This window comes from Halichoerus grypus, chromosome 12, assembly GCF_964656455.1.
Source record: "Halichoerus grypus chromosome 12, mHalGry1.hap1.1, whole genome shotgun sequence".
NCBI lineage: Eukaryota > Metazoa > Chordata > Mammalia > Carnivora > Phocidae > Halichoerus > Halichoerus grypus.
This window is the reverse complement of record NC_135723.1, coordinates 98,172,086-98,198,815: the sequence shown is the minus strand read 5'-3', so window position 1 is coordinate 98,198,815 and position 26,730 is coordinate 98,172,086. Positions and strand designations below refer to the sequence as shown.

The following is a 26,730-nucleotide window of genomic DNA, read 5'->3' as shown; positions in this document are numbered from 1 at the left end:
CTCCCCCCACTCGTGTGCTCGCTCCCTCTTTCAAAAAAAAAAAAAAAGATTATACTTAATATTTTAGAATGACTTCATATGGCTGGAGGAGTTTTTTTTTTAAACAACACCTAATAAAGATGATATTTTGACATACAGTTTTCTCATTATACTGGACTTAAATAGTAAGTGCAGATTATTGCCTTCATTTCTGGCAATATACACTATATGAATGGTGTAATTTATAACTGTAGACAAATTAATTCCATTGGCAAGTTTAGTGGTTTTTGTTTTTTTTTTTTTTACTTATCCCAAAGATAACATTGGGATTATTCGCAAATATGAATTTGTACCTTTTTCTAGCTGGTAGAACCTCTGCTTCTAAGGTTCCTTTGATAAAATGACTAGGTAGGAAAGGAAAACTGACTCCTTTCGTCAGCTTTTTTATCCAATACAGCAAATGGCAAAGCAAAGACTCAAGAGAGTTCATGGCATCAGATTAGTGAATTTCAGAGGGACCACAGCTCATGAGTCTTCTAGGGCTCCAACTCTGGATGCATGAAACAGGCTCATGTGCTGCTTGGCCCACACCTGAGCCCAGATGAAGAAAAAAATCTCTGTGAATTCTACATAGTAATATTGGTAATATATAACTAAGCCAATAACCACAAAAATGCTGGTAAACACATCTAACAAGGAAGCTCCAGCTGGGTATGTTGGCTAATCCTGTCTTTCCAACAAATATAATAAAGCTTCCAAGAAACTTCAAGCCAAATTTCAAGTGCAGGCACAGGAAATATATTAACTTCTGCCTTCTCTTTCTCCCCTGGCCCCACTTTTCAATCTTAATTGGAAGGAGGCATTTTATAAATAAAGTCATTAAATAAAAATGAGTCATCCTGCCAGACAGTGTGCTATGATGTAGAACATAGAGCTTGCTTTTCCCCCCCTCTTTTTAATATTCCAACCAAACATTTAAAAAAAAATCTCTCTATAACCCTGGCCACTTGTCTGCATCTCTGTGGCAGAACATAGGGCCCACAAGGCTGAAACGCTGCCAGGAGGAGTGGGGGAGGGGGGCTCATCAGGAGGCAAGCGGGGCATTCCCGTGGTGCTGTGCTTGAGTTTGAAAGCTTTCCAATCTGTGAGAAGGCGAGCCACAGGGAACTTGCTCGCAGGCTGGAAGATGGTAAGACAGACAGGGGGCAGAGTAAAGATAGGAGGGCAAGGATTCTCCACCCCGGGAAATAAACACTCACTCTGAACCTTTTTATTTGAATGACTATTTGTTTACTTGCTCACATCTTCTCTCATACGGTGGTTGCAGATTCAATGTTTGAAAGCTGTTGGAGTTTTTTTTGTAATACTGGTGTTGAGGGAAATGCTTCTGCGTAGGCTAAATATGTTTTATTTTTAGGAAACATGCTTTGAGCCGTAATATTTCTGAGTCCATATAGTAATGAGATCTTTCAACACTGAGTTTAGCAGAATTTTGATTTTCTATCAGGCACAGTAGGCAGAAGAGTGCACGGGGCAGGATCTGCTTTAGGCTGCATTCCCCAGTGAGAGTCAGGCTGGTGCTCCCAGACTTGGAGACATTGCTGAAAGTGATTTCTTTACCTTTAGCTACTATCCCGACTTGTAATACAGTAGAAAGTTGGTTAACTTGTTCTACTTTCTTTTCTAGAGAAAGTGCCTTTTGTCTTTGAATGAGTCTCATTCCATTACTAACAGGTGATAATGAAGAAGTCCATTGGCCAGTCAATTGTTTGAAATTCAGGTATGTCTTGCCCTTTTGGTATAAAAATATGTTGCTGATGGACTTGTTTCCCAGGCCAGCCCACAAAGCCTAGTTCTGATTATCAGCCACTACTCCTAAGTTTTAGACTATTGTTACTACGGGGAAATTCATGTGTAATTTTATATTAGGGCTCTAGGAAAACATTTCTGCACTTGGTGATGGCCCCCAAATAACAAAGTGTACATAAGGAGATGTTCCTGGAAACATGTGACTTCACTAGCTCACTGCGCATCTATGTCTACTTAAGAAAAGTTATTACCCCGTTCGTATGTTCTGTATTGAAGAATTAAGGTCAATTAAGTGAGAACCAGAACTTTCTCAGGGCTATTAACATAGATAGATGATTCTTTAACCAAGCATTCGTGTATCAGAAACCTCCTGGTCAGTAAAAGATGGGCTTTCTTCTTTTACCAAGGAAAAGCACCAGAAATCAAAATTTCTGATTTCCCACCAATGAAACTTTCATTGTGGAAATCATCAGGATACGGTTTGGGAGGAATATTATTAGTTTTAGAAAATAAATAAATACCATTGAATTATGGTTTCCATCACTTTGTGAAACTGCGGATACTGGCATGTAATTATTATGCAGTTATAAGTGATTTTTAGGGAACAAAGGAAAGAAAGTACCTAGAGCAACATGAATTAACTCTTACTTCACTATGTTACTAATTGACTTCCCTTATTCATCAAACCAGCTTGATAGCAAACATTTCATAATAATTGCATTAACTTTTGTGCAAACTTTAAATGGCACCCTTAAAAAAAGTCTTTCCCTAGATTTTAATTAATCTTGAATATTTAATACACTTTTGCATAACTTAAGCAAGGGCTTATCTTTTTTTCTTGCCTAGGGCTCCTTGAACTTTAATTAGTATGCATCATATCTTACAAACTTTGGTGTTGCTTTTAAGGAGCAATAATTTTGATCCATTTAAACTCACCACCATCAGATATGGGTTCCATATAATAATAATTACACTGCAAAGGAAAGAATAAGAATGAGAAAAGAAAGGGAAGTTTTCCAAAATTCAACTTTTTGTTTGTAGGTGTTCTCTAAAATGCCAGAGATGAGTTATAGTAGTTCTAAGTATTTCTATATTATTTCTGTGATACTTATCAGTTATTCGGGTGAAATAGTAAGAAAGCTAGGATTATACTTAATAGAGAGAATAAGATTGTATCTTATACAAATGCCCCAAATACCTGTCCTGCTAGTCCTCCCACAGAAGGAAAATTGATAACAGATCTTTTGAAAGGGGACAGAAGCTGTTCCTGTCAGACCCAGTGACCGGTTCCCATGGGGCACCTGACTCAAAGGCAGCCAAACCATAGATTTAAGATGAAAGCCTGGTGAAAAAAGATAAATTGAGCCAACATATTTCCTCTCTAGCATTTGAAGGAAGAGCTAAAAGAACAATTGGCCAGCTAACAATGAGAGCTGAGACAAAGGAGTTGTAAGACCAAAATAGGGCACTGTGAAAAAATCTGAAGTTATATTCATTTGGATGGATTCAATTGTAAATAACAGAAAAGATAACTGAGTCTGCCTTATCAAAAAAGGAAATTTATTGGTTCAAATAAGTGAAAAGTATAGAGGTGAGTGTAGGCTTGATCAAGTAACTTAAAGTCACCAAGATTCTAGCTTAGATTCTGTCTTTCCGAGGGTTCTCCACTTTGTCTCCAGCCTAAGGCTGCCCCACTGCTCATGATCCCAGATGGCTTTCCAGGATGGCGAGCCTCAATCATGTGAAAGCAGTCTCAGAGGCCACAGTTATAACTGAAGACAAATTAGTTTCTCTGAATCCAAACAGAAACTAGAGGCTGTTGGAAAGGGATGGCCTGGGGGTTGCCCACAGAAAACTGGTTGCTGAGAAAGTGAGCAATGCGTACCCATCACAAAATTTGAAGAGTACAAAGTCTATAAGCAAAGCAGTCCTGTTGGTTTGGGGATTAAAGTGGGGAAATGAGTTCATTATAGTTCTCATTGTTCAGGCAGAGTATCTGGGTGAAGACCCACGAATTTGTGCCTTTAAAATGGTCTCGAATCAAGAATTTCTGCTCACTTCAGTCACAGTGAAGTCTGCACCTGTTAAGTGAGGGTGACCTTGAATCTTGGCTAGTTCAGTGTAGCACCAGTTCATGCCTGTGTATTCCTTTCATTCTCAAAAGTGGCAGTCATCCTACTGTTATGACCTCTACTTTTGAATTTCTATGCATTTGTCCCTAATTGTTTCATGTATAGCTTTATGATAAGTTGTTTCTACTTGGACTAGTTTGAATTGGAATCTGCAGAAGATATTTCTAGCATGAAGAAATTCCAAGCTAGGTGGGAAGCAGGGCAGTACCTTCTACTCAGAACTGAGGTGGGAGAGCAATGGTGAGGGTCCTGCAAGCAGGGTCATGGAGAATATTCTGGATGACTGAGGGGAATATGGAACACGGTTCTGGTGAGAAGTGACAGAGCTTGGAGTTTCCATGCTCATCTTGGGTTCTGCCTTCCATCAATTCTGAGCTAGAGAATGACATTTCTTCATAAATTAATCAGAGTCTTTAATTTTTTTCCCCTAGTTTGTTTATAATCAAGAACCCTGACTTAAGACAGTTTCTTACAGTGAGTGTGTGAAATTAAGACATAGTTGTTATAGACTCATCTAGGAATGAGTCAGTCAACAAGTAAGGAGAAACCGTACATTTAGATATTGTTATATTGTTTGTATCCTTCCAACACTAGAGACCTACAGTGACTTACTGAAAAACAGCTTTCTGTTTTCCTTTCTAATAGTAATGTAAGTCATAGCACTCTAAAGATGGCAGGTGATACAGGTGAGAAACAGAAGGACTTCAGTTTTGGGGTGCCTGGGTGACTCAGTCAGTTAAGTGTCTGCCTTTGGCTCAGGTCATGATCCCAGCATCCTGGGATCGAGCCCCGCATCAGGCTCTGTGCTCAGCAGGGAGCCTGCTTCTCCCTCTCCCTCTCCTGCCTGCCTGCTTGCTTGTCTGCCTACTTGTGATCTCTTTCTCTCTGTCAAATAAATAAATAAAATCTTAAAAAAAAAAAAAAAAGAAGGACTTCAGTTCTGATTAGTTCCTACAGTCTTCCAAGCACCAAGCCAGGCTACTTCATACGATATCATTTCTATATCATCTGCTTTGGCTTACTTTCCCTGGAAATGATAAAGAAAACAGGCTTCCCTCTTTTATTAGCCACACCACTTCAAAGGCCCACATCACCAAAGTCCCCTGAGCTGCAATTTCCACACACCTGGGAGCCAAGATGCAGAGCCCACATCTTTGTCATACTCGAGGTGTGGCTCATGGACCAGCAGAATCAGTATCATCTTGGAACTTGGGAGAAATGTAGAAACTCTGTCTTCACTACAGACCCGCTGAATAGAATCTATCCTTCAACAAGATCCCAGATAATTCACATGCACATGAAAGATTGAAAAGTGCTGGACTAAAACATGTACTCTCTAAAAAAAGTAATTGATTGTTTTCCTCATATTCCTGTCTCACCACCCCATGTTCACCTGCCCATGACGAGTCTGCATCTCCAGCAAACCTCTCCATCATTCACCCCTTTTATTGAAAGCACTCCTCTTGGCACAGCTATTTATCTTGTAAGTATCTTTTGGACTCTAATTTTTATACCCATCTGTTTCAGCCACGCTACAGCAGTCCCATCTACTCTTCCAGTTCTTTACAGTGTTTTCTCAGGGAACTGTTGTACTGGAACCAGCTCCTTCTCACCTTGACCACTCTCCCCCTGCATTTCTGTACACTGTTGACTACAAAATCTGGTTTCTCCATGAAGAAAGATTTATCTAGGAAACTTAGCAAGAGAAACCAGTCATTTTCCTTTTCTATCCAACTTACTGGTAAAAGAGAAGAATTTAGAACATTTCATAATTTTGAATGCTTATTTAAAAACATTTTCTGTAAACTCTTTTTTGATATAACCATTTCTGGGATTTTCTGACCACCGACTCAGATAGGATGGGTGGGGAAGAACAACACGGAAACATTTTAAGAATAAATAAGTGGGCTTTCCTTCCAATGAGTAACATCTGATGACTCACTTCTTCTGGAATATATACAGTTACAAACAAGCACGTGCACACATTCTAGAAGGTAGTGGCTTCTGTGGACGATGGACTAAAACACCCATTCTTAGAATTTTTTTCAGCATTCTGAGAATTTGTGGCAACTTCCACTTCAGCCATATCACATGCCTTGGTTTAAACTGTCCATTATTCCCAAGATAGCCTTGCACCTTATCATCTGATGCTAGCTCTTTTGTCCTTGAAGGGTCAGTTTTAATCCCATTTCTTTCATAAAACATTGCTGAATTCCTCCATCTGAAATTACCCTTTTCCTTCTTTGTACTTTCAAAGGCTTCCTGTTAGCATATTACTACCAGACTCATTCATTTATTTTATTAAAAAATATGTGTTGAGAGCATATCACAAGTCAGGCACTGTATTAGGCACCGCAGTCAGAACGGGGATCAAGCTCAGGTCTGTTTCCCATTCTTACAAAGTTTAACGTCTAGAAGAGGAGGTAGAGATGTACTCACAGTCTTGAATGTGTGATTTTAAAGAAGTTTAAAAGAATCTGATCCAGTTTTAGAGGGCCTGGGATGGCCTCTCTGGGGAAGTTATCTTTGAATTGATCAGAAGGAGAGGAAGGCAAAGGAGAGGTGATGAGTGGTGGGAGTGGAGCAACTCTAGACCCATGGCACAGCACAGGCAGGGGCCACCAAGAGAACACTCCAGGCATCGACCAAAGGCAGCGTGGCCGCAGGGTGTGGAGGAGGGTGGTGTAAGATGGAGCTGCAGAGGGAGGCGAGGGCCAGACCAGAAGAGCTCATCCACTACTTTTAAAGATCTGGGTCTTTTCCCTAAGGACAATGAGCAATTACTGATGAATTTCAAGCAGGAGAAGTTTACACAATCAGTACAAAAACTAGAATTTATACCTACCTCTGCCATTCTATTACAAAATCCTTGAAGACAAAGGCTTCAAAATCTCATTCATCCTTGAATAACCCAGAATATCTACTGCCTAATGATGAAGCTTCATGAATATATTTATTTTTGAATAGTTGGAAGAAAAATATAAAATATATAACGAATACATTAGATAAAGGCTGCCTCAATTTTTTTTTTTCCTGGAAGCACACTTTAAATTTTTTTGAGATATCAACTGGGCTTTTAACTGCTATTTGTTTATCCCATCACAAATTGTCCTCTTCCACCTCAGTAACACACCCCCAAGTTTTAGTAGGCACATAACTACCTAGAGTAAGAGACTGGAATTCCCATTCTATCTTGCAACTCACTCAGTCATGACTGAATCTGGCCAGTAAGATGAAGGTGAAAGTGTTGCATGGAACTTCTGAGAAGACTTAAATAAGAAGAGTTATTTAAAAGGGAAAGTGGGCCCTCCTACTTTCTTCATGAAAAGCAGATAAAATACCTGGAGTTCTAGCAGCCGTTTTGTGACTAGGAGAATGGAAAACATGAACCAAGGAAATTGGAGCAAAATGTTAGAGTCTGGATCTCTGCTTTTGAGAGTCACCAGACAAGCTTAGATTGTCTATATCATACATCTTACATGTAAAATAAGAAATTTCAGATTTGTCTAAAAAACTGAAATTGGATCTTTGATCCTAGAAGCTGAAAGCAATTTCTAATTGAGACCCAACCTTTTACTTCATGGATATTGACATATACACATTTGAATGAATTCAGATATTTTAGCAGAAGAAAATTAAGCTTTGAACACTAAAAAGTTCTAACTTGTGCTCAACTAAAATATTGTCTACTTAATTTAGGCCTCTTTTTTTTTCATTGAAAACTTTTTATTTTATTTTTAATGAATAGGGAATTAATATTCAGGAGAAAACCAACACATCTGGCTTCTAAGTCTGTAAAGATTTTCTCTGGAGATGGTTTTGCAAGCAGATTTAGGGCTTAAGGAAACTTCGAGCTAATTAAAAGGGACTGTGAATTTCAGAATGATGCCAGTTTCCCAGACCTTCTGGGAATCCCCATTGTCTCTGAAAAGAAATAATTCTAAAGGATAACTTATTGAGTCTTATCCGAAGTTGCATGAATCTTTGAAGTCACCTTTGGAAAAGACTGACACAGGAGCTGGAGAGCCCTTTCTGGCTGCAAAGTATCTAGAGATTCTAGATGAGCACTGTCCAACAGAAATGACATGGGAGCCGCACACCATATGTAATTTTAAATTTTGTGATAACTGCATTTAAAAAGTAAAGAGAAAGAAGTGAAATTAATTTTAATAATATATTTAATACAAAACGAAATCAATTAAAATTATTGAGATATTTTATATTCCTTTATCTGTACTAAGTTATTCATAATCTAGGGTGTATTTTACAGATCAATCAATCTAATTCAGATCAATTAGAAGCGGTCTCTGTTTTAGTGCCCAGCAGTCCCATTTGACTAGTGACTGCATACTGGGACAGTTTAGCTTCAGTCTTCCCCATCTTCCTCTTTATTCCACTGTCATTACCTGTGCTTCGAGCCCAGCTTTGCTTTTCTTCTTTTAACTTTCTCTCTTTGACCTCCCTCAAATGCTCAATTGCTACTAATTCTCACCATTTTCTAGATCCCAGCAGAACCTTACTCTAACTGATATACCCATTGCTAAAAAAAAATATTCAAGTAAGACACTGTTCAGGGATTTGTGAAGGTAACTTAGTCTTCCACGCAAGCCTTTCTCACTCAGAAACCAGTTTCTCTTTCCCACCAATACCCTCTTGACCTCCACATCTAATGAGCTTACTCCAAATCCTGTAACACCTTGGATTTACCCTTTTCCATCCATTTCTATCACTACACCAATAGTTCAGGCTCTCACCACCTCTGCTCCGATCATCAGAGCAAATGTCAGTGATGCAAAATTTATTTCCCCGTAAATCCTTCAATAGTTCCTTAATTGCCCAGAGGATAAATTAAAAAAAAATGTAGCAGACTTTTTTTCCAATAGGTTCTCCCTAAATTTCTAGCCTCAGATTGTCACACTAAATTTCTAGTCTCATCCTAAATGCTGCCAGTCTCTGGAAGACCCTATGGTAACTATGTGAGTTCCCTGCAAGCTTCTCTGTTCCTCACACCCATGGCCTTTTGCATGTGCTTCCCATCCAGCTGGAATGTCCTTCCGGTGTAGGTGTGAAACTGCTCCTCTGTGCAATCTCCTCCATCCTCATTGGAAATCCCGGGCAGAATTAGAGCTGCCATCCCTTGTGCATACTTTCTCAGTTTTTTTCAATAATTGTGTTTTTTGTTTTTTTGTTTTTTTTTATGTCTGTCTCTCTTACTAAGGATGTAAGGTCCTGAAGGTTATGTTTTATTCATCAAAACTAACACTATCCCTGGCCCATGGTAGGTAATCAATGAACAATTATGGAATGAAAGAGTGAATGAATGAATGAATGAATGACCCCCTACACCATTTAATCTCAATGGTCACTCTCATGTCAGAAATATGACATGGCCATCTGTGTCTCTGCACTTCTGCTCATCTGCATTCACCTGGCATGTTCTTTGCCTTTCTTTCTTATCATGAGGTTACTGTTCCTCTAAAGTTCGACATGTTCTCTGAAGGCTCCATCAGCCACTGCAGCCCCCAGCAGTCCTCCCTTCATTAATTTCCCTTAGAAACCGTTCTCTGTAGTGATCCAGAAGCTCATGCTTCTTAATATAGCTTTTTAAACAAATGTTATGAATGTTTCCTAGTCCCATGGCTAAATTAGTATATTCCTTGTGAAAAGAGATTCTACTTTGTATCTTTTGGTTTTCTCATTGGGTAGACCAGTAGCAGTGCTTTGACCTACTCAGGAGATTAAGAAATATCTCGAGTTAATACACTAGAACAACCACGTGAAAGGAACCATGTGCCTCTTTGTGTGTGGAATGTCTATCTAACTTCAGAAATGGCACTCTTGAAAATTGCAAAGGTTTTCCTTTCCCCCTTAATTTTGGAATGCTTAAACCTTCAAGAAACAGAAATAATAATTCACTTTCGTGTCACATTCATTTGCCCAGAGAGGGTCTTCACAGTAGTGTGTCCATGAAAATAATTTTCATGTTGATGAAGCCTTTTTGGGACTCTGCCAAACAACCAAAGATCAGGAAACCACTGGACTAAAAGTTTAAAGGCGGCACTTGTTAAAGGCAAACAAAATTAGTCCTATAAACAAATGCTGTATGGTACTTAGAGTCTATCCTTATCACAACTGTAGGTAAGTCTATTTAAATCAATCTAGTTAGTAATTAAGAACCCTTTTCAGATATTGCATTTTATTTGTTAAAATTTATTACAGATTGACTCTTCAACCACATTCCAAACAAACACACACACCTCCGCCCCACCCCTTCCAGCTGCGTTCCTCCCTTGCTCATGTAACATTATTTTTGATGTAAGCAGAATTTGGCAAACAAAATGAGATTCAGACTAATAAGTTCCTCAGTGAATTCATAGACACAGAGATAAAGAAGTATTTATCTCTAATATGGCAATGGGTGCATTACAGAATTTTAGGCAATGTTATCTAAAAAGCTAAGCTTGTTGCCCTTTTGAAACTGGTTTCAGGTAGGACCGATGCAACCATAGAGAGAGGAAGTACTTCTGTTCAATTGGCAAGTAAACTAAAAATGATGGCAAGTCCCAAGTCTTAGTAAAACTTTTTTTTCTGGCATAGAAAAATCTGACTCCTTTCTCCTTCTTCTCGGGTTATGGATAATTTAAATAGCAAAGGAAAATTTTCAAAGAAAATGCCATTTTTAAACTCCTAGAAAAAATAGACAACAGTCTAATGTTTACCTCCAATTTGTTTTAATGAAAGTAGAAAATGTCCATATCAACCTCCTAGAAAGCAATGTGACCTCACAGTTTTACCTCCCTTCTTCCCTCCTCCCTCCTGTCTCCCTCCTACTTCCCTCCCGCTTTCCTCCCTCCTGCCCTCCCTCCTCACTTCCTTCCTCCCATTCTCCTTTCCCCTCTCTCTCCCCACCCTTTCCATTATTCGGAATGAAGAAAGCAAAAGAAAAAAAAGTGAATTCTAATTTCATTTTTTCCAGATTAGAGAACAGTAGAAGTCTTAAACATGTTGAGCTTACTGAAGTAAAGAAACCATTAAAAGGATACATACCTTAACAATTTTAATTTATTTTTATTATTATTTTTTGAACAATTTTAATTTAACTTATCTCCCCCCACCCCCCATCATGTAAATTCAGTGAGTCACTTGCCAGAGTGAATTGCTCGGGGCCTGCTGATTGGAATTCTACAATTCTGATCCACCAGTCTTTCTGAAGAAACAGTGCCAGACATAAAGCATCACCCTCAACTTTTAGTTTTGATTTCTTAAAGTGCAGGGAAAACTGAAGTAACCAGGGAATCTCTGCAAATTTTTACAGTTGGCTTATCCATACCTACACTGAGGGTTTTGTTTGTTTTTAGCTACTTGTCTTTCTAAAACCTTTTAGTTTGGTTTTAACGGAAATTATTTCTTTTTGTCTCTACTCATTTGAAAATGCATTTAGTACTTAATCAGACCAAGTTATTACAGTAACAAGTATGACTTGCATTAACATATTTGGGAATGAACAATGGACTCCCACACAACATGTGGGAATGTACAACAGATGAAAGATGGTAGCCTTACCTACTAGCTCAAAAAAACTCTTCATCCACTAGGATATAGGTATCATTCTCTGTATTTTACAAAGCAAATAGGGAGTGTCTATTATCTGTAAAGTTGGTTTAAGGGGAGGGCAGTTGAATGAATTCTCAGAAATCAATATAAATTTTGTAATACATCTAAGTAATTGACAAAAGCATTATCTTAAGAAGAAAATATTGTTAAGACAGATATTTTAAATATATGTTTTTAATCACTTGCTTTTGTTTTTATTTTCCAGGTAATCTAATATCCAAAGCAAAGAACAAAATTTAATGACTCATTTCAATCTCTCTGTAGTTGATTTAGTTACATGTTAAAATTATTTCTCTTTTTCCTTTTTGCTTATCTTCAAACACATAACTGTTTTCTGACATTACTTTTATGCACTAGGCCTTCCTTGGGATTTAAATGTCAAAGCACAGCTATATGTCACGTCAAAAGCAAATATAGTTTCTTTTGTCCTAATACATGCAATACATCAAAGAAGAATAAGGGTGCTGTTGAATCTTAAAATGGTTAATTCAGCTTTTCTCTTCTCCTTTTTCTCCTAGGAGAGTTATCTCCTCTGGCATTTCGTTACTGTACTTTATTTTTTACATAAGTTTTGTCACTCAAGTACTCTATTTGTACTTAAAAATAAAATCACTTTGAAACCACTTCAGAGAGGCAACTGGCTTGAACACGGTTTCACCTGGGTGTGTGATACTTCCCGGTCACTGAGCTCATGTTTTTGTGCTAGGTAGAAGACCATGGCTTAAATGTGTAAGTATCAACAGGAATATAAAATCAATGAAATCCAAGATGGGGAATGCCCGGAGATAAGGTGAAGAGACAGACATATCTATAATAAAGAATCACAACATGAATTGTCATATAAGAAAATAAAGCTGGATTATGTGACTCCTCTTTTTTCTGTTTATTTTGATCCGGTGATATGGTTTTAGGACCCTGAATAACTCTTCTCCTCAGGATGTTTCCCCCAAAAGGAAATCCAGCTTCATGCCTGAAAAATTGCTTATTGGCTGCAGTTCTCCCAAAATGAGTTCCAGCCAATCTGCTCTTTGCCCCTTTGGAGTTTGATGAGCTCAGTCACAAAGCTGCCAAAATTCGGCCAGGCACAATGTTCTGAATAGTGTAGTTCACCTGAGAGGCCTTCTGTCTCCCGTACCCCTTGTGCATAATTACCATGAAGTAAAAGTAAGATATTCCCAGAAGCCTGCAGCTGGAGAAGTAAGAACCTAAGGGTAAAAGAGAAAATGTCTCCTAATGTACACGAAGCACAAGCACAGCTTGACACCAGCCTCGCTGATGAATAGAACATCTCTTAAGGAAGAACAGAAGGGACCGGTCAGCCTGGAAATGTGTGAAAAGGCGTTAGACCCAGAGGCTAGCAGTTTGCAGTTAGCAAGATCCAAGTGAAAGAGAAAGAAAGTCTGGCATAGATGTTGTCACTACAGAAATATCCATGTTTGTGAGACAGGCTTTCCCTTTCCTATGGTGGACATAGTTTTTAGATATTTCAATTCAAAGTTCTGGTTTTGTGTATTTTCCATGAAATTCTTCTTGTGCTGTGGCTGCCCACTCAGAAGATTAAGGACACTGCCATGGGGGGAGGGGTGCGCTAGGAGCATGCACCTCTGGACTCTGGACTGGAACAAAAAGTTAGCAGTCAATTTTGACAAGATAGTCTAAAACAAAGAGGCTTTTGGTTTGAAAGAGCTAGGTCTTTGAAAGCAAAAAAAAAGAGGTACCCAAAGTTTAAGACAATTTAAGTTCTGATCAATGACCCTCCCCTTGGTCTCAGGAGGGAATGTTCACTGCTCGATGTGATCTTTGATCTTCCGTATTTGTTGACTGAATGAATCTCAAGAGACTTAGAGTCCTATGACAGTGGTGGCTTGTGCCCTGCTTTCTGCCTTTGGGAATCTGATTTATAGAGGCCTCACGTCAGCCTGAGGTGGGTCCTGCAGAGTAGATATGGAGGCATGACAAACTGAGGGAGAGGGGGGCCTACTGTAGCTGTCCCCACCGAACACCCTACCCGTTCACACAGGCCATCATTCATTTTGGCTCCTATGCAGTTTGCAAGAGATCTAGAAATCACAGCATGTCTCTACGAGGTCTATTAAAATGTTTAGATGGCTGGCAGACAAGAAAAAGGGTATCTGGAGAAGGAGGGCAGAGGGTGCGCACATCTTGAGTGACCAACCATCCTGCTTTACCCAGAACTGAGGTGTTTCTCCTGGCACTCGGTTCTCAGTGCTAAACGCACCAGTCCCAGACAAACTGGGAAGAGCGATCATGTTACACAGATCCCAGAACCTGAGCCCAGCAGTAGCTAAGGCATCATCCAAGACCAGCAGAAACAACTGCCAGAGCAGGGGGCGATTGGGACAGAGGCCTACTCCTGGACACTCAGCAGGCTGGAGACCCACAGGGGAGCCCAGAAGGAACTGGAGTAGAGCACGTGGAACAGACCCCAGGTTAAGTAAATTGTTTGGCCCTGCACCAAGAGTCTTGCTGGAGGGGTCAAGGCCACTCAAAATGGACAATAGCCCAAAAAGGGAGTTTGACTTTTGATTAAGTTTGAACCCCATATTGATTGTGGTTATTATATATGCATAGAATATATAATATACATATAAAGTTATTAGAATTTCCAAAAGTATGTGTTCAAATATTTATTTTTTTCTGCTACTGTGTGGAAATGGGAGCTAATGAGTAAACGAAGATTTATTTTGGAAGATAAAAAATGTTACTTGTGGGGGCGCCTGGGTGGCTCAGTCAGTTAAGTGACTGCCTTCGGCTCAGGTCATGATCCCAGGGTCCTGGGATCGAGCCCCGCATCAGGCTCCCTGCTCCGTGAGAAGCCTGCTTCTCTCTTTCCCACTCCCCCTGCTTGTGTTCCCTCTCTTGCTGTCTCTCTCTCTGTCAAATAAATAAATTAAAAAAAAATGTTATGTGTGTTCTTCATCTAAGTTAGGACTGTAAATTTTAAACCTGCCTTTATAGAAACTCATGATCTCCTTCTGAACTGATAGTATGAATCTACTTATTTGCTGTTCACCTTTCCAACAGAGTCAGGTTAGTTTTGAGACAGACACTGTATCTATCCAGCCCTCATTTAAGTGCTCTTATAAAAAATATATATATACTTATTCTTTTCTCTCAAGGAAAAAAAATCAAACTGGGTAGATGTTCTTGAAAAGAAAGCATTGAACTAAAAAATAAAAACTGGGTCTATGATTACGCACTTCCATCCAAAAATATAATGAAGACTTAATTACTAACTCAAAAATAGGATCCAGTCTATTCAGTTTCTCAAGGGGTAATTTTGTAGGCTGTGGTTAAGTTGGGACATTTACTCTTCCTTTTCCGCTCTCTGTGCTATCCAGAATGCTTACCGGTTTTGTTTCTTACTATATTTACAAGGGAGGTTACAGGAAAGGTAAAGAAGATTCTAATTCTAATGAACTACTTTTACTGGTTTTTCTACCCATTGCTGATTCTAAAAATATAAATGTGCTTTGGCCTCTAAACGGCCATTTGGTCCCCAAAGTTCAATCTCTGGGGGACATCACTGGCATGGAACTTAATATATCCTAAAATAAATTTACCATTTTTTCTTTCAAAGCCATTTCCATACTTGGGAATTTGTTCCTCTGTGTTCTGGTTAAAAAAAAAAAAATGTACTGGTTGATTTTGTGGAGGATAGGGAAAAGGCAGATGCTTTTGGCTCCAAGAAGAATAAAACTTGACTCACAGTGACTTAAATAAACAGGAAATGCTTCTCTTCACTTAAAAAAGGAGTCAAGGTGTTTGCTGACTCTGGCTCATTTGAGTTCTGGTGTTCTGGGCCATACAGCTCCAGGCCTCTGAACAAGGACAGTGGAGCATAAGGAGTGACATGTGGATCAAGAAATTAAAGCTTCCTCAAAAATACCACAGCTGACTTCTACTTATCGCTCATTAGCCAGGACTGTGTCCCATCATCATTCCTGCCTATGACAAAGAAAAAACATCTCTCTGGAGCTAAGCTATGAGGGTGGCCTGACAATTGATAGAGAAATCACAACTACTTAACTAATGAGTCGTTGAACACTGCATCAGGACTAATTATGTACTCTACAGTGGTTAACTGAACATAATAAATAAATAAATATCACAACAGGCAAGACGGACTGTATTATTAATATTACTCACAAAAAAGGTAAATTTTGCCAGACCAGTCATGAACACCACCTACATAAGCTCAAAATATTCTAACACCACCTTGTCCTAGATAAGAATCACAGGCAAGCTAATCAAACAGTAACTCCACATGGATTCACAAGTTCCACGGTCTGTTACTGCAACTCCCCTAGTTTACAAATTTGACCAACACCTGCAGGACTGTCCAAGGCTCACTCCCAATTCCCTTCCCTAACTGCCTTCCGCCCAAGCCCACCTTTGTGATGTCCAACTTTAGTTAGTTCTAGCAGTGTTTGGTAGGTTTTTGGCTCTCAGATGCTCACACCTACAAAGAGGTTAGAGAAAAGTGGATTGAGGAGTTGAGTGGGCACCTGAAGACATTTGCTACAAGGAGTCAACAAAATAAGGGCACTAGGAGCAGATAAAAGGTGACAATCATCCAGGAGAAACAAAGAAGTTATCTGCTAGATATTTTATCATTTTCAGAGAATATTCTAGCAACCGAGGGTTTGATGAAGGTCCTCCTAAAAGCAGGGTATCCTTCAAAGAGTAAAGCTACAGGCTTCCAATGTTGGAAGAGGCTTCCTGCCCACTATTCATGTTCTCCCCTTCCAGGTCTATGGCTGTTCATGGAATACAGTTAAAGAAACCAGAGGCCCTCAAGAGGCAAACATGAGATTTCATCAGACACAGCATTTTATTGTGTAATCTGCAGATACATGCTTCTTACTTACATATAATCCAACTGCCTTCTTGATATGTCCACTTACGTCCAGCGCAAATTTCAACACTAAATTCCTGATATTTTTCCTCAACCCTTGACCAATCTTCTCTACCACTAGTCTTCCCATTGGGAGATGGCAACTCCTTCCTTCCAGTTGCTTATACTAAATAATTTGGGTTTATCCTCTAACTCTAATATTTAATCCATCAAGAAACCTATTAACTCTACTTTCTAAATATATTCAGAACTGACTACATCTCACTACCTCTTATGCTAGCACCCTGGTCTTAGGCTACTAGCACCTCTCACCTGGATTACTATAATAGACTCCTTGCTTCTACCTTGCCTCCTCCCACAGCCAGAGTTATCCTTTTAATCAATAAGCTAGATTATGTCATTGCTCTACTTAGAAACCTGCAATGGCTCCTTCATTCCCTCAGAATAAAAACCAAATTGTTAAAATAACATATAGGTCTCCAAGACTTGGCCTCTAGAACTGCTCTGGCCTCCTCTCCCAAAACTCTACTCATCCTTCCAAATTTGCCATCCTGGCCCCGTGCTGATCCTAGATCATGCCAGGCAGCCTTGTTGCACTCACTGTTCTCTCTGTACTGACTATTCTCTTGCCAACACAACTGGCAAATTCTATTATCTCTTTTAGGTCTTGAATTAATATCATCTTTTCAATAAGACTAACTCCGACCAACCCATTTAGACTGCAACCCAACACCTCAATCTCTTAGAATGCCAGTCCTCCTGGATTTGCTATACTTTTTTTTCACAGAACTTATTTCTTCTTACTATAATATTTGCTTATTAATTACATTTTTCTTCTTCCTTTTTCCTCAGAATGTGAGCTTTACAAGTACAAGGATCTTTGTCTATTTTGTTCAATGATGTATCCTATGTGCCTAGAACAGTGCCTGGCACCATGGATACACTCAGAAAATACTATTGAATGAATAATTCTACAGCTTGGCATGCTCGCTCTTTTCTTGATTCATTGCTGTGCTCAGAAAACAAACAAGTAAATAAAACAAGCCACATGTAAATCCACACACAAAGAAAGAGAAATAAGTTCAAATCACAGGGTATTCCACTATGACACAGAGCAAAACCCCTTTACAATTATCTTCCCCAAACGATTTCCCTAAGTTCTACTCATCAAATCATTGCAGCTGCTCCTTATCATCTCCAAACATTTCATAAAAATTGTGCCTGTGGTAGTTTTTCTATTTTTTTACCCTATGTTCTCATTTATCCTTTTTTTTTTTTTTTCAAAAATAGCTCTCAAATCAATCACGCTGAAATCTGAAAGGAGCACAGTAAGAAAGAGCCAGTGCAGGCTTACTTAAGGAAAATTTAGATGGTTTGAAAATAAAATGGCAGAGATGGGGCAGTTGCAAAGTTTTAGTTAGAGGGAATACATCAAACCAGAGATGGACTGGGAATGTATCAATGTTATCTGGTGGGTCACTGTTACATGAAGACAGGCTAGGGCGCCTGGGTGGCTCAGTTGGTTAAGCGACTGCCTTCGGCTCAGGTCATGATCCTGGAGTCCCTGGATCGAGTCCCGCATCGGGCTCCCTGCTCGGCAGGGAGTCTGCTTCTCCCTCTGACCCTCCCCCCTCTCATGTGCTCTCTCTCATTCTCTCTCAAATAAATAAATAAAAAATCTTTAAAAAAAAAAAAAAAAAAGAATCATTAAAAAAATAAAAAAAAAAAAAAAAAAAAAAAAAGACAGGCTAAAACCACTGGTGCTCTCACATGGAAAGACACAGAGTAAGGGTGAACTCACCAATGAGCTCCTCAATGGTTGGAATAAGGTGAATACAGTCTTATATCATATATATAAAAATATAACACTTCACAGATTAAGATTTTGAACTGGAAACATTTTAGGTAAATAAAAAAATATGTTTTTTCACATATTGGTAATTACTGTACATAAGCTGTTGCCCTGATGATCATTTTGTGATAAATATCCATTCATTATGTTTTACACCCAAAACTAATAAATTGTTATATGTCAATTACACGTCAATTTAGAAAAAACAGTCATTTCCTTCAAAAAATAGAACAAGCAGAAAATGGATTCTCTAACGGACTTCAGAATTGCGTGATTTGTCAGAGGTGATGATTTCCCCATAGCCACTCTACTGGGTTATCATCCTGGAGGATAAGCTACAGGATGCTTGGCAATATGGACAATGGGGCTGACCCATTTTCGCAAAAAAACATTTTGTATATTCCTGTATCTGCCAAAAATTGAAATCTGTATTCCCTATTCTTCATCTTTCCTTGCATTGTTCTTCTCATCAGAAATGCCATTTTCCATTCCCTTCATTTACAAAAATCCCATTCATTCTTTTGGGGCCAATTTAGCACCTACTCCCTCCATGGAAGTAAAACATTAAAGTCTCAACATCTTACCCATATTTCTTTGGTAGCAAACAATTTAAATATAATGTCCAGGATACATGCTGTTAGAAGTGAAACAGCAACATCACCATAAAATTTTGCCTGTTTACAAAAGCCGAATGAACTAACTTGGGTGTTATTGACAGAAATTATTATATCATTAAAGCTAATGACATGGAAAATGGACAAGGTACTAAAATAACTCAATATGCTGTATACCTATTACTAAGAAGGAAAATCTTCCTGTATGGAAAACAATTAATAAAAATTTATAGATAAATATCAAGTATCAGAAATATGGTCTTAAAACATTCATTTTTCAGTTTTTCTGATTATTGCTACCACTTGCTTTAGGCAGAAATAATAGCTATTGCATTACTGCTGGTTCAAAAATTAGGAATATATTTCCATTAAAATTGTTCACTGTTCTGTTTAAATATAAATTGTTTAGGCCAACAGGACGAGTATTTGCAAATATGTACTAGAAATAAGAACTATGCTATGTCATCAAGTCTTATTATAAACATATTAAGGCTTAAAAAAGTTACATTCTATAGCCATCATTTAAACTGTAATTTACCATTCACATGGATATAATTTTATTGAGATTATATGGAAGCAAACTTACTTTATTATAGATGATTTTACATCTTTTTAAGATTCACTTTATGTCTTTGAATGACTTTCCTAAGGATTTCCTCTTAAATGAAGTAAGATTAATAGAGACTGAAAGTCTACACTTTGTTGGGAGCAGATGAAACTTTCATCTTCCAAAATATAAAATTAATAAAATTATTTTTCAGAGTAAGATAGCCCTCTCATGAAAGATTTGAATACAGTTTAGAAAATCACCTAAATTCACCAGGTTAAATTCAACACAAAGTCAGATATAGTCTATTTATGGATGAAATATCTCAAACTACTTTTCATGGTGGAATGAAAGGCACTTTTTAGAAGTATATTAAGGTTAGTGTATGTAATGATGTCGTAATATTTCATGTAAGAGTTGTATCTTTCTACTCTGTGAGAAGTCAACTAAGTTTTTATAAAAAAAAGCTCCTCCCCAGATTTGCAAAAATGAATACAAATTAGATTTTGCAATATTTCAGTATGTATATTTTGTAATCAGACTCAATTACATTAAATATTCTGTTTCAGTAAATTCCCATACTGCCTGCCAACATTTTTAAAAGCTTCTTTTCCTTCAGGAGAGGGCTTCAGAGGGGAAAATATGCTGAGGTTGAGTTGTGACCAAGGCAAGGAGAGAAGGGACATTTCTACTTGTGGGCATAGGAAGCAAAATTTAAAATAAACCGAGTTCCTTTATAACTCAGCTGTTGCTTGCAAAATTACCTGCATAATGCTCACATTCACTGAGGGAGATTGGTGTGACATTACAGACTGTTCTACCATATATATCCAGGTCCTGATATAAACATCACCGCCAAAATCACATATATGCTGTAGGCATGACAAATGGCTCCTCCCACCTTACCTCTTATACTGTGTGTGTGTGTGTGTGTGTGTGTGTGTGTGTGTGTGTGTTTCTCTTGTTCCACAACAAAAGCATGATTCAGAAAGTTTGGACAATTTGCAGTAGGATAAAAAGACTGCATACCTGTCTATAATGGCGCACATGTCGATGCTGACATTAGCAAAACTCCCTGGCCTCCTCTGTGCCACTTCATATAAATTTACCAGTTGGTCATCCACTTGAATGAGCTGCATGCATCCTTGGAATGAAGGCTGAAGGACAGAGTGACTGGAGTTATTCATCTGGTTCAGAAAACCTGTGAGAGAGAAGAAGTGGGAAAGTTACATTCTATGTACAGCATGCTTCACTAAAATTCCTCCAGGTGTCTTCCCTGACCACAGCCATCCTGTCTCATTGATCCTTGTTGATGTAGTGTTCAATGTAGAAGAATGGAATCTTTTGAGAAAGCAGTATTATTTCTGGAGAAGAAGGAAGGGTTGAACCTAAGTAAATGTTTGTTTCTGGGGTCTACATTCCTCATATTTTCTCTGTGACATTTTCTTCCTCAGTCTGTCACATTGCTCTGTCCCTCTGCTCTTGAAGGCTCACTCCTACACTTCCTCACCCGACTCTCTCTTCAGAGATTAAAACATAAAACTTTAGACCTTTCCCAACTATCCCACCACCTTCCTTTTATGCCTTCAATATTTACTTCTATTTTCTTAATTCCCTAGAGCCCTGTTATTCAGATGTCAAGAAGCTAAACTATTATCGATTATGGTGGATTTCTTTTATGGATTAATGTCTAACTCAATCCAAAGAGATATTTGCATTACAAATGATTTCTCAATTTATAAAATCCAAAGAAACATTATAAAGAAATAAATTTAGGCAGAAGGCTCAGCTACCCTCCTCTGAATATCCATCTTATATACCTACTATGGTATAGGGAGCACAAATGATAAGAAATGAAACTAAAAAGAGAATGAATAGCAAGACAAGAAAAAAAAGAGCAAATACTAGAGGTTCTATTAGGGAACAGAAGATACATATACTAAGTTTAAAATCAGATATTAAAAATTTTATTGAAAAATAACTTTAAAATAGCAACACCAGTCAGTTACTTAAATTATGCCTTTTTAGTAGAAAAAAATGCATAATTCTTAGTATGTGTATTAAATCTGTAAGCCACAGGAAAAAAATATTTCTCTAACTCATTAAGTATCTCCAGAAAGTCTCAAAAAGCATCTACTTTTCATATTGTTCCTCACACCAAATTTATCTACCAGAGCAAATTTAAACCATACTAGTTTGTCTGCTTAAAATTCTGAAGTTATTAAACATATTCATTTCAGTCTAATACTATAGCTACAGAAAAAAAATTATACAGAATGGGTTGTAATCAAAATGTGTCATTAAGTCGATAAAAGTGAATTTCCAGTAGAAAACTTTTCCAAAAAATTGACCATTAAGTGATTTTTTAAAAAACGTCCTATTTGACTAGTAATAGCAATTTAGGACAATAGAAACCGTTCTTCCATTATTAATGGGTTATGATAATTAAAGTCCAGTAATAATCATTGGAATTCCCTTTAAGAGTTAATCACAGAGCTGTATATCATTTTCCATCAACACAGTACTTTGTAAAAATAGGATTCTACTTAAATTACTATCTTGACTTAAAAAACTATATATAAGGCTCTACTTCCAATGTCAAACATATGGCATGTATATATTTTTCCCTAAGTCACATTTTTTTTCATTTGCATTAAGTTAGTCTCCTCAGAAAACTGCTGATCTTAGATAAGTGGCCCATTTAGACTAGTTGTATGCATACATATGATTTTCAATCTGTTTAATCAAGATAAAATTGAATGGAGTATAATGTCTAAACTTAGCAGAGAGAAAACATCCAGCTGTAACTTTATTGACTACTCTTAACAAGACGATCATTTGGTTCTGTTTTTTGAGTACTTGGGAGTCTCTAAATATCCACAGTAGCTTTGAAATATTTCCGAATGAGTCGATCTATTTGTGAGAACAAGACCTTCTCTGAAGCAAAGCAGCTGCGTAACACACAGATCACTATGAATTGGACATAATTAAGTTCATAAAACAAGACTTCATCAGTCACTCATAACAATGTTCCTGATAAATTCTGGAGTTTGAAACTGTCAAGTCCTTTCGCTTTTCTACATGGGATACATTCTAGGCAAAGATAATTATAGGACAAACTACTATATATCGATTAAAAATTTAGGTTGTTTTTTTTTTTTTCCTTTCCTTGCATTATCTTTAACATTTCCAAGAGGAAGCCCATTAATCCTTGCCTCTGGTATTCACACCCTTTCCTACTCTCCTTCTACCCTGAATTAGCCCTGATTCTGGTCAGTGGATAACTATGGAGTGGTGGCTGTGTGTGACTTCTGATGCTAGTATCTGGCTTGGTCTCTGAGACTGCTAACTGATCATTCCATGAGCAGTCTTCTGGAAAAGCCCATGAGAGATAATAAATCATGGTTTCCAGCTATTAAATTTTGGGGTGATTTGTTTATGCAATAATGAATACTTAGTAATAAATTTGGGAGGGAATTGTAACAGAAACCTACAGATGTGACAGTAACCTAGGGATTGAGATGTACAAGTAAGTTGGACAGGCCTCATAAGGACTGTGAGCAGAAGCCTGATGGCTCTTGAGGAGGTTGCCAGTAATGGCTTAAAGGAAAGTGAGGAATAAATGTGATTGGAAATGAGAGAAAACTGGATCCTGGCTATGCTGCAGTAACATCATGATAATATGGGAAGGAAACATTATACTTAATGAATTGGGTAACCTAGCTAAGGACATTTCAGGCAGAGAATTCTGAACATCTTCTACTTATAGTAAAAGGGGAAAAAGAAGAGAGTAAAACTAAAGAAAAACCATTACATATGAAGAAAGCAGGACTTTATGGATTTGAAAATAAAGTATTTTCTCAATTCTAGTCTCTCCAGATGGCCAACAATGCAAAAATTAAAGTCACCTGTGGGCAAAAATCAACTACCAATAAGACATAATGTAAAGATGGCAATGAAGTGTGACTATGATATCCACCTTAAGACCTCCAAAATGTATTAGGTGGTGCCTCAAAGACTCATTCATTCAGACTAAAGAACTGCTAGACAGCTTATTGGTATGTCTTACGGATCCTCTGAGTTAACAATGTTAAGGGCATTTTTCCCTTAGCATGTCAGCAGAAGTCCAATATAAAAAAATAAAATAAAATAAAATAAAATAAAATAAAATAAAATAAAATAAAATAGCTTATCTTCATCAGATTCTGGATGTGGCTTTTGCTTAAAACAGAGTAATATTCATAGGAAACCCACAGATTTATAAGACAGCCGTACTTGTGGTAACACCATCAGCTTGGCCTGAAAGAGACAGAGATGGTACAGAAGGAAATTATGTCTTTAGACCCTAAACTACAGGCAGGAAATGATGCAGCTATAAACACAGGCTACTTTTTATATTAAAAGGAAGCATGGATCAGAGAGGTAGAACTGTGAACCAGAGGGCAGAGCCAAGACCCATGAAGAAACACTTCCAGGAAATATTAGGAGTGAGCCCTAATCCAGGAATTACCAACATGCACCTGACTGGAATTTAGAACTACTATGGACAAGTTTCCTTCTGTGTACCTCTTATTTCCCCCTTTTGAACCAGAAAGTCTAAAGTGGTTACTCTATGCCTATCTGACCATGATATGTTGAGTGTGTGGGTGGCACAAAACTTGTTCACAGGTCTTCAGATGAGAAGCTGTATTTAAATACCTTTCTTTGTTCTTAGAATTCCCTAGGAGCTTCACGTTGGTATGAACTTGACTCAGACGATGAGTTGCTGGATTCTGAGCAGACCCTCTAATGGAAGGAAGCTTTAAAGGGCCTTTGGAGGAAGTAAGTATATTTTTTCATGTGGAAGAGACATGAATCTTTGTGTTCCAGAGGGCAAACTATGGTAACCGACCTCCAAGATAGCCACACATCACCTCCTGCTATTCATACCCTGTGGGGTTCCCTCCCACACTGAATCAGTGCTGACTTGTATGACAAACAGAACACTGCAGAAGTGACAGTGTGTCTGTGACTTTCAAGGCCTAGTAATAAAAGGCATTAGAGGCCTTTACATTGGTCTCTTGGATCACTGGCTCTGAGGCAGCCAGCCCCTAGGCCATGAGGAACCTCAAGCAGTCTACTGGAGAGGCGCCCATATGGAGAGGAAATGGGACCTCACTGTGAGCAGCAGCTTGCTAGCCATGTGAGTAAGCCATCTCGGACTAGTGCTTCTAATCCTAGTCAAGCCTTCAGATGACTGAGGCTGCAGGAAACATAAAGCTGCAACCTCATAAGAACTCCAAGAACTTCCCAGCCAAGCTGTTCCTGAATTACTGGCCCACAAAAAAGGAAGAGAGAATAAGCTCTTCCTGTGTTGAGCCACTAAATTTTGAGGTAGTTTTTATGCAGTAGTCGACGACATATTGTTTTCTGCATTTGTTCCCCTACTGTACAAATATAATTTCAGTAAAAATACTAGTGTATCAGTCCCTGTGATACTTGCAGTGGCCACTCTAAAGCTCAAGAATTAACCTACTTAGTAGATCAATAGCGGGAGTGTCTGGAGATAAAAATTTGCAGCCGGGATTCTGAGGGTCAGAAATGAATGGATAGAGAGTTAAACTTAATTGAAATTTGCCAAGTTAATAGAAAGATTATATAGAATGAGAAGATTAATTTTTGTTTGTTTTGGCTTAAAACTTTAAATATCTGTGAATTTGGAATAAAAAATGCATTGTGTACACATGGGTTGTTACTGGGCTCCATGATCTGGCAGGGTGACACCCACACTAATTGTCACCTTGCAGACTCAACACCTCTCACTCCCAGTGAAATGGGAAACCTTTCCTCTTTGCAGGGTCGTTATAATTATGTAACCTAACTGGCACGTTGGAGATTTCTGTTTCAAGACTTCACACATAAAAATGTCATACCTGATTTGAAGTCCACTCAGTATTTTATTATTCTTGCTGACAGAAGGTTTTAAAATTTTAATTCAGAAATACATCATGAAAAACATGCTGATATTTGTTTTGACATTAAAACACCAATCGAAACTGTTATAAGTTATCATGTGAACCTGATGGGACAGAAAAAGCAAACAATAGGCAACAGGGTAGAAACCGTACATGTCGAAAGCCACACCTGTATGAGGTTTCTCTATTGATACTTATTTTAAAGTTGGGAAGTTTGGGAAGTCAGAGAGAGGCTGGTGGGATGCGGTAAGGATGCTCAAAACACATTTAGATCTTCCTTCTAATATAATCTAGGATGATTGTGCAAAATGTCTACTCATCTCTGCTATTTACCCAACCCGCCTGAATATTTCACACTGGTGGGGGCTGGAATCCAAGCCAGCAGGGTGTTCGAGCAGGCTGAGAGTGACTCCCTGGCGGCTGGTGCCTACCCAGCAAGAACATCCTGGTAGCACACCCATCCAGCATGGCTGGGAGCGTGACTGCAATACAGGCTGATCGAGCAAATAAATAAATATATTGAGGACAGTGGGAGCAAGGTTCTCACTGTCAGGAAAGGAGGATACAAATGAAAAGTGTAAAATCTTGAATGATCTTGTGGGTTTGGACTAGAATTTAATCTATCAGGGTGCCCTTGTGGTTTTCAGGATTATACAGATAGTTACAGAAATAAATCTAGCTGGAATGGTGTATGGGCTCAACATACAGATGGTTCCTACCATTCACTGGAGATGGTCTGGGAGCAGGGTTACCCCCAGACACAGTGAGTACCCCTATAGTTCAGATCTTAGTTTCTCTACTGAAATTATGTCTCTAGGACTTCTTGGAGAAATGGCTGATTCCAGAGCTGGATCAGGGAAAGTACAATGGGAGCCCGGAACATTTTATTGCACCAGAAAGTAAAGAAGTGCTCAGAATGGCTAAAATCAGAAAGACAAGAAATAACAGGTGTTGGTGAGGATGTGGAGAAAAAGGAACCTTCATGCCCTGTTGGTAGGAATGTAAATTGGTGCAGCGACTGTGGAAAACAGTATGGAGGTTCCTCAAAAAATTAAAATTAGAAATATCATTAACTCCAGTAATTCCACTACTGGGTATTTACCCAAAGAAATCAAAAACACTAATTCAAAAAAGATATATGCACCCCTATTTTTATTGCAGCATTATAGATAACATATGGAAGCAACCTTAAGTGCCCATCAATAGAAGAATGGATAAATAAGATGTATATAAGAAGAATATATAACATATATATACATATATATTACTCAGTCATAAAAAAGAATGAAATATTGCCATTTGCAACAGCATGGATGGAACTAGAGAATATTATGCTAAGTGAAATAAGTC

The 26,730-nt window shown here is 38.2% G+C and overlaps 1 protein-coding gene across 1 annotated transcript in view; it reads right to left on the bottom strand.

Moving 5' to 3' along the window:
- The window catches only part of CNTNAP2 (contactin associated protein 2), a 1,879,707-nt gene that overhangs the window by 775,278 nt on the left and 1,077,699 nt on the right, over positions 1 to 26,730 (bottom strand). The window contains exon 10 of the mRNA XM_078059689.1: positions 20,456 to 20,627. Coding sequence (XP_077915815.1) covers positions 20,456 to 20,627 — 172 coding nt within the window. The remainder of the gene's footprint in view (positions 1 to 20,455; positions 20,628 to 26,730) is intronic.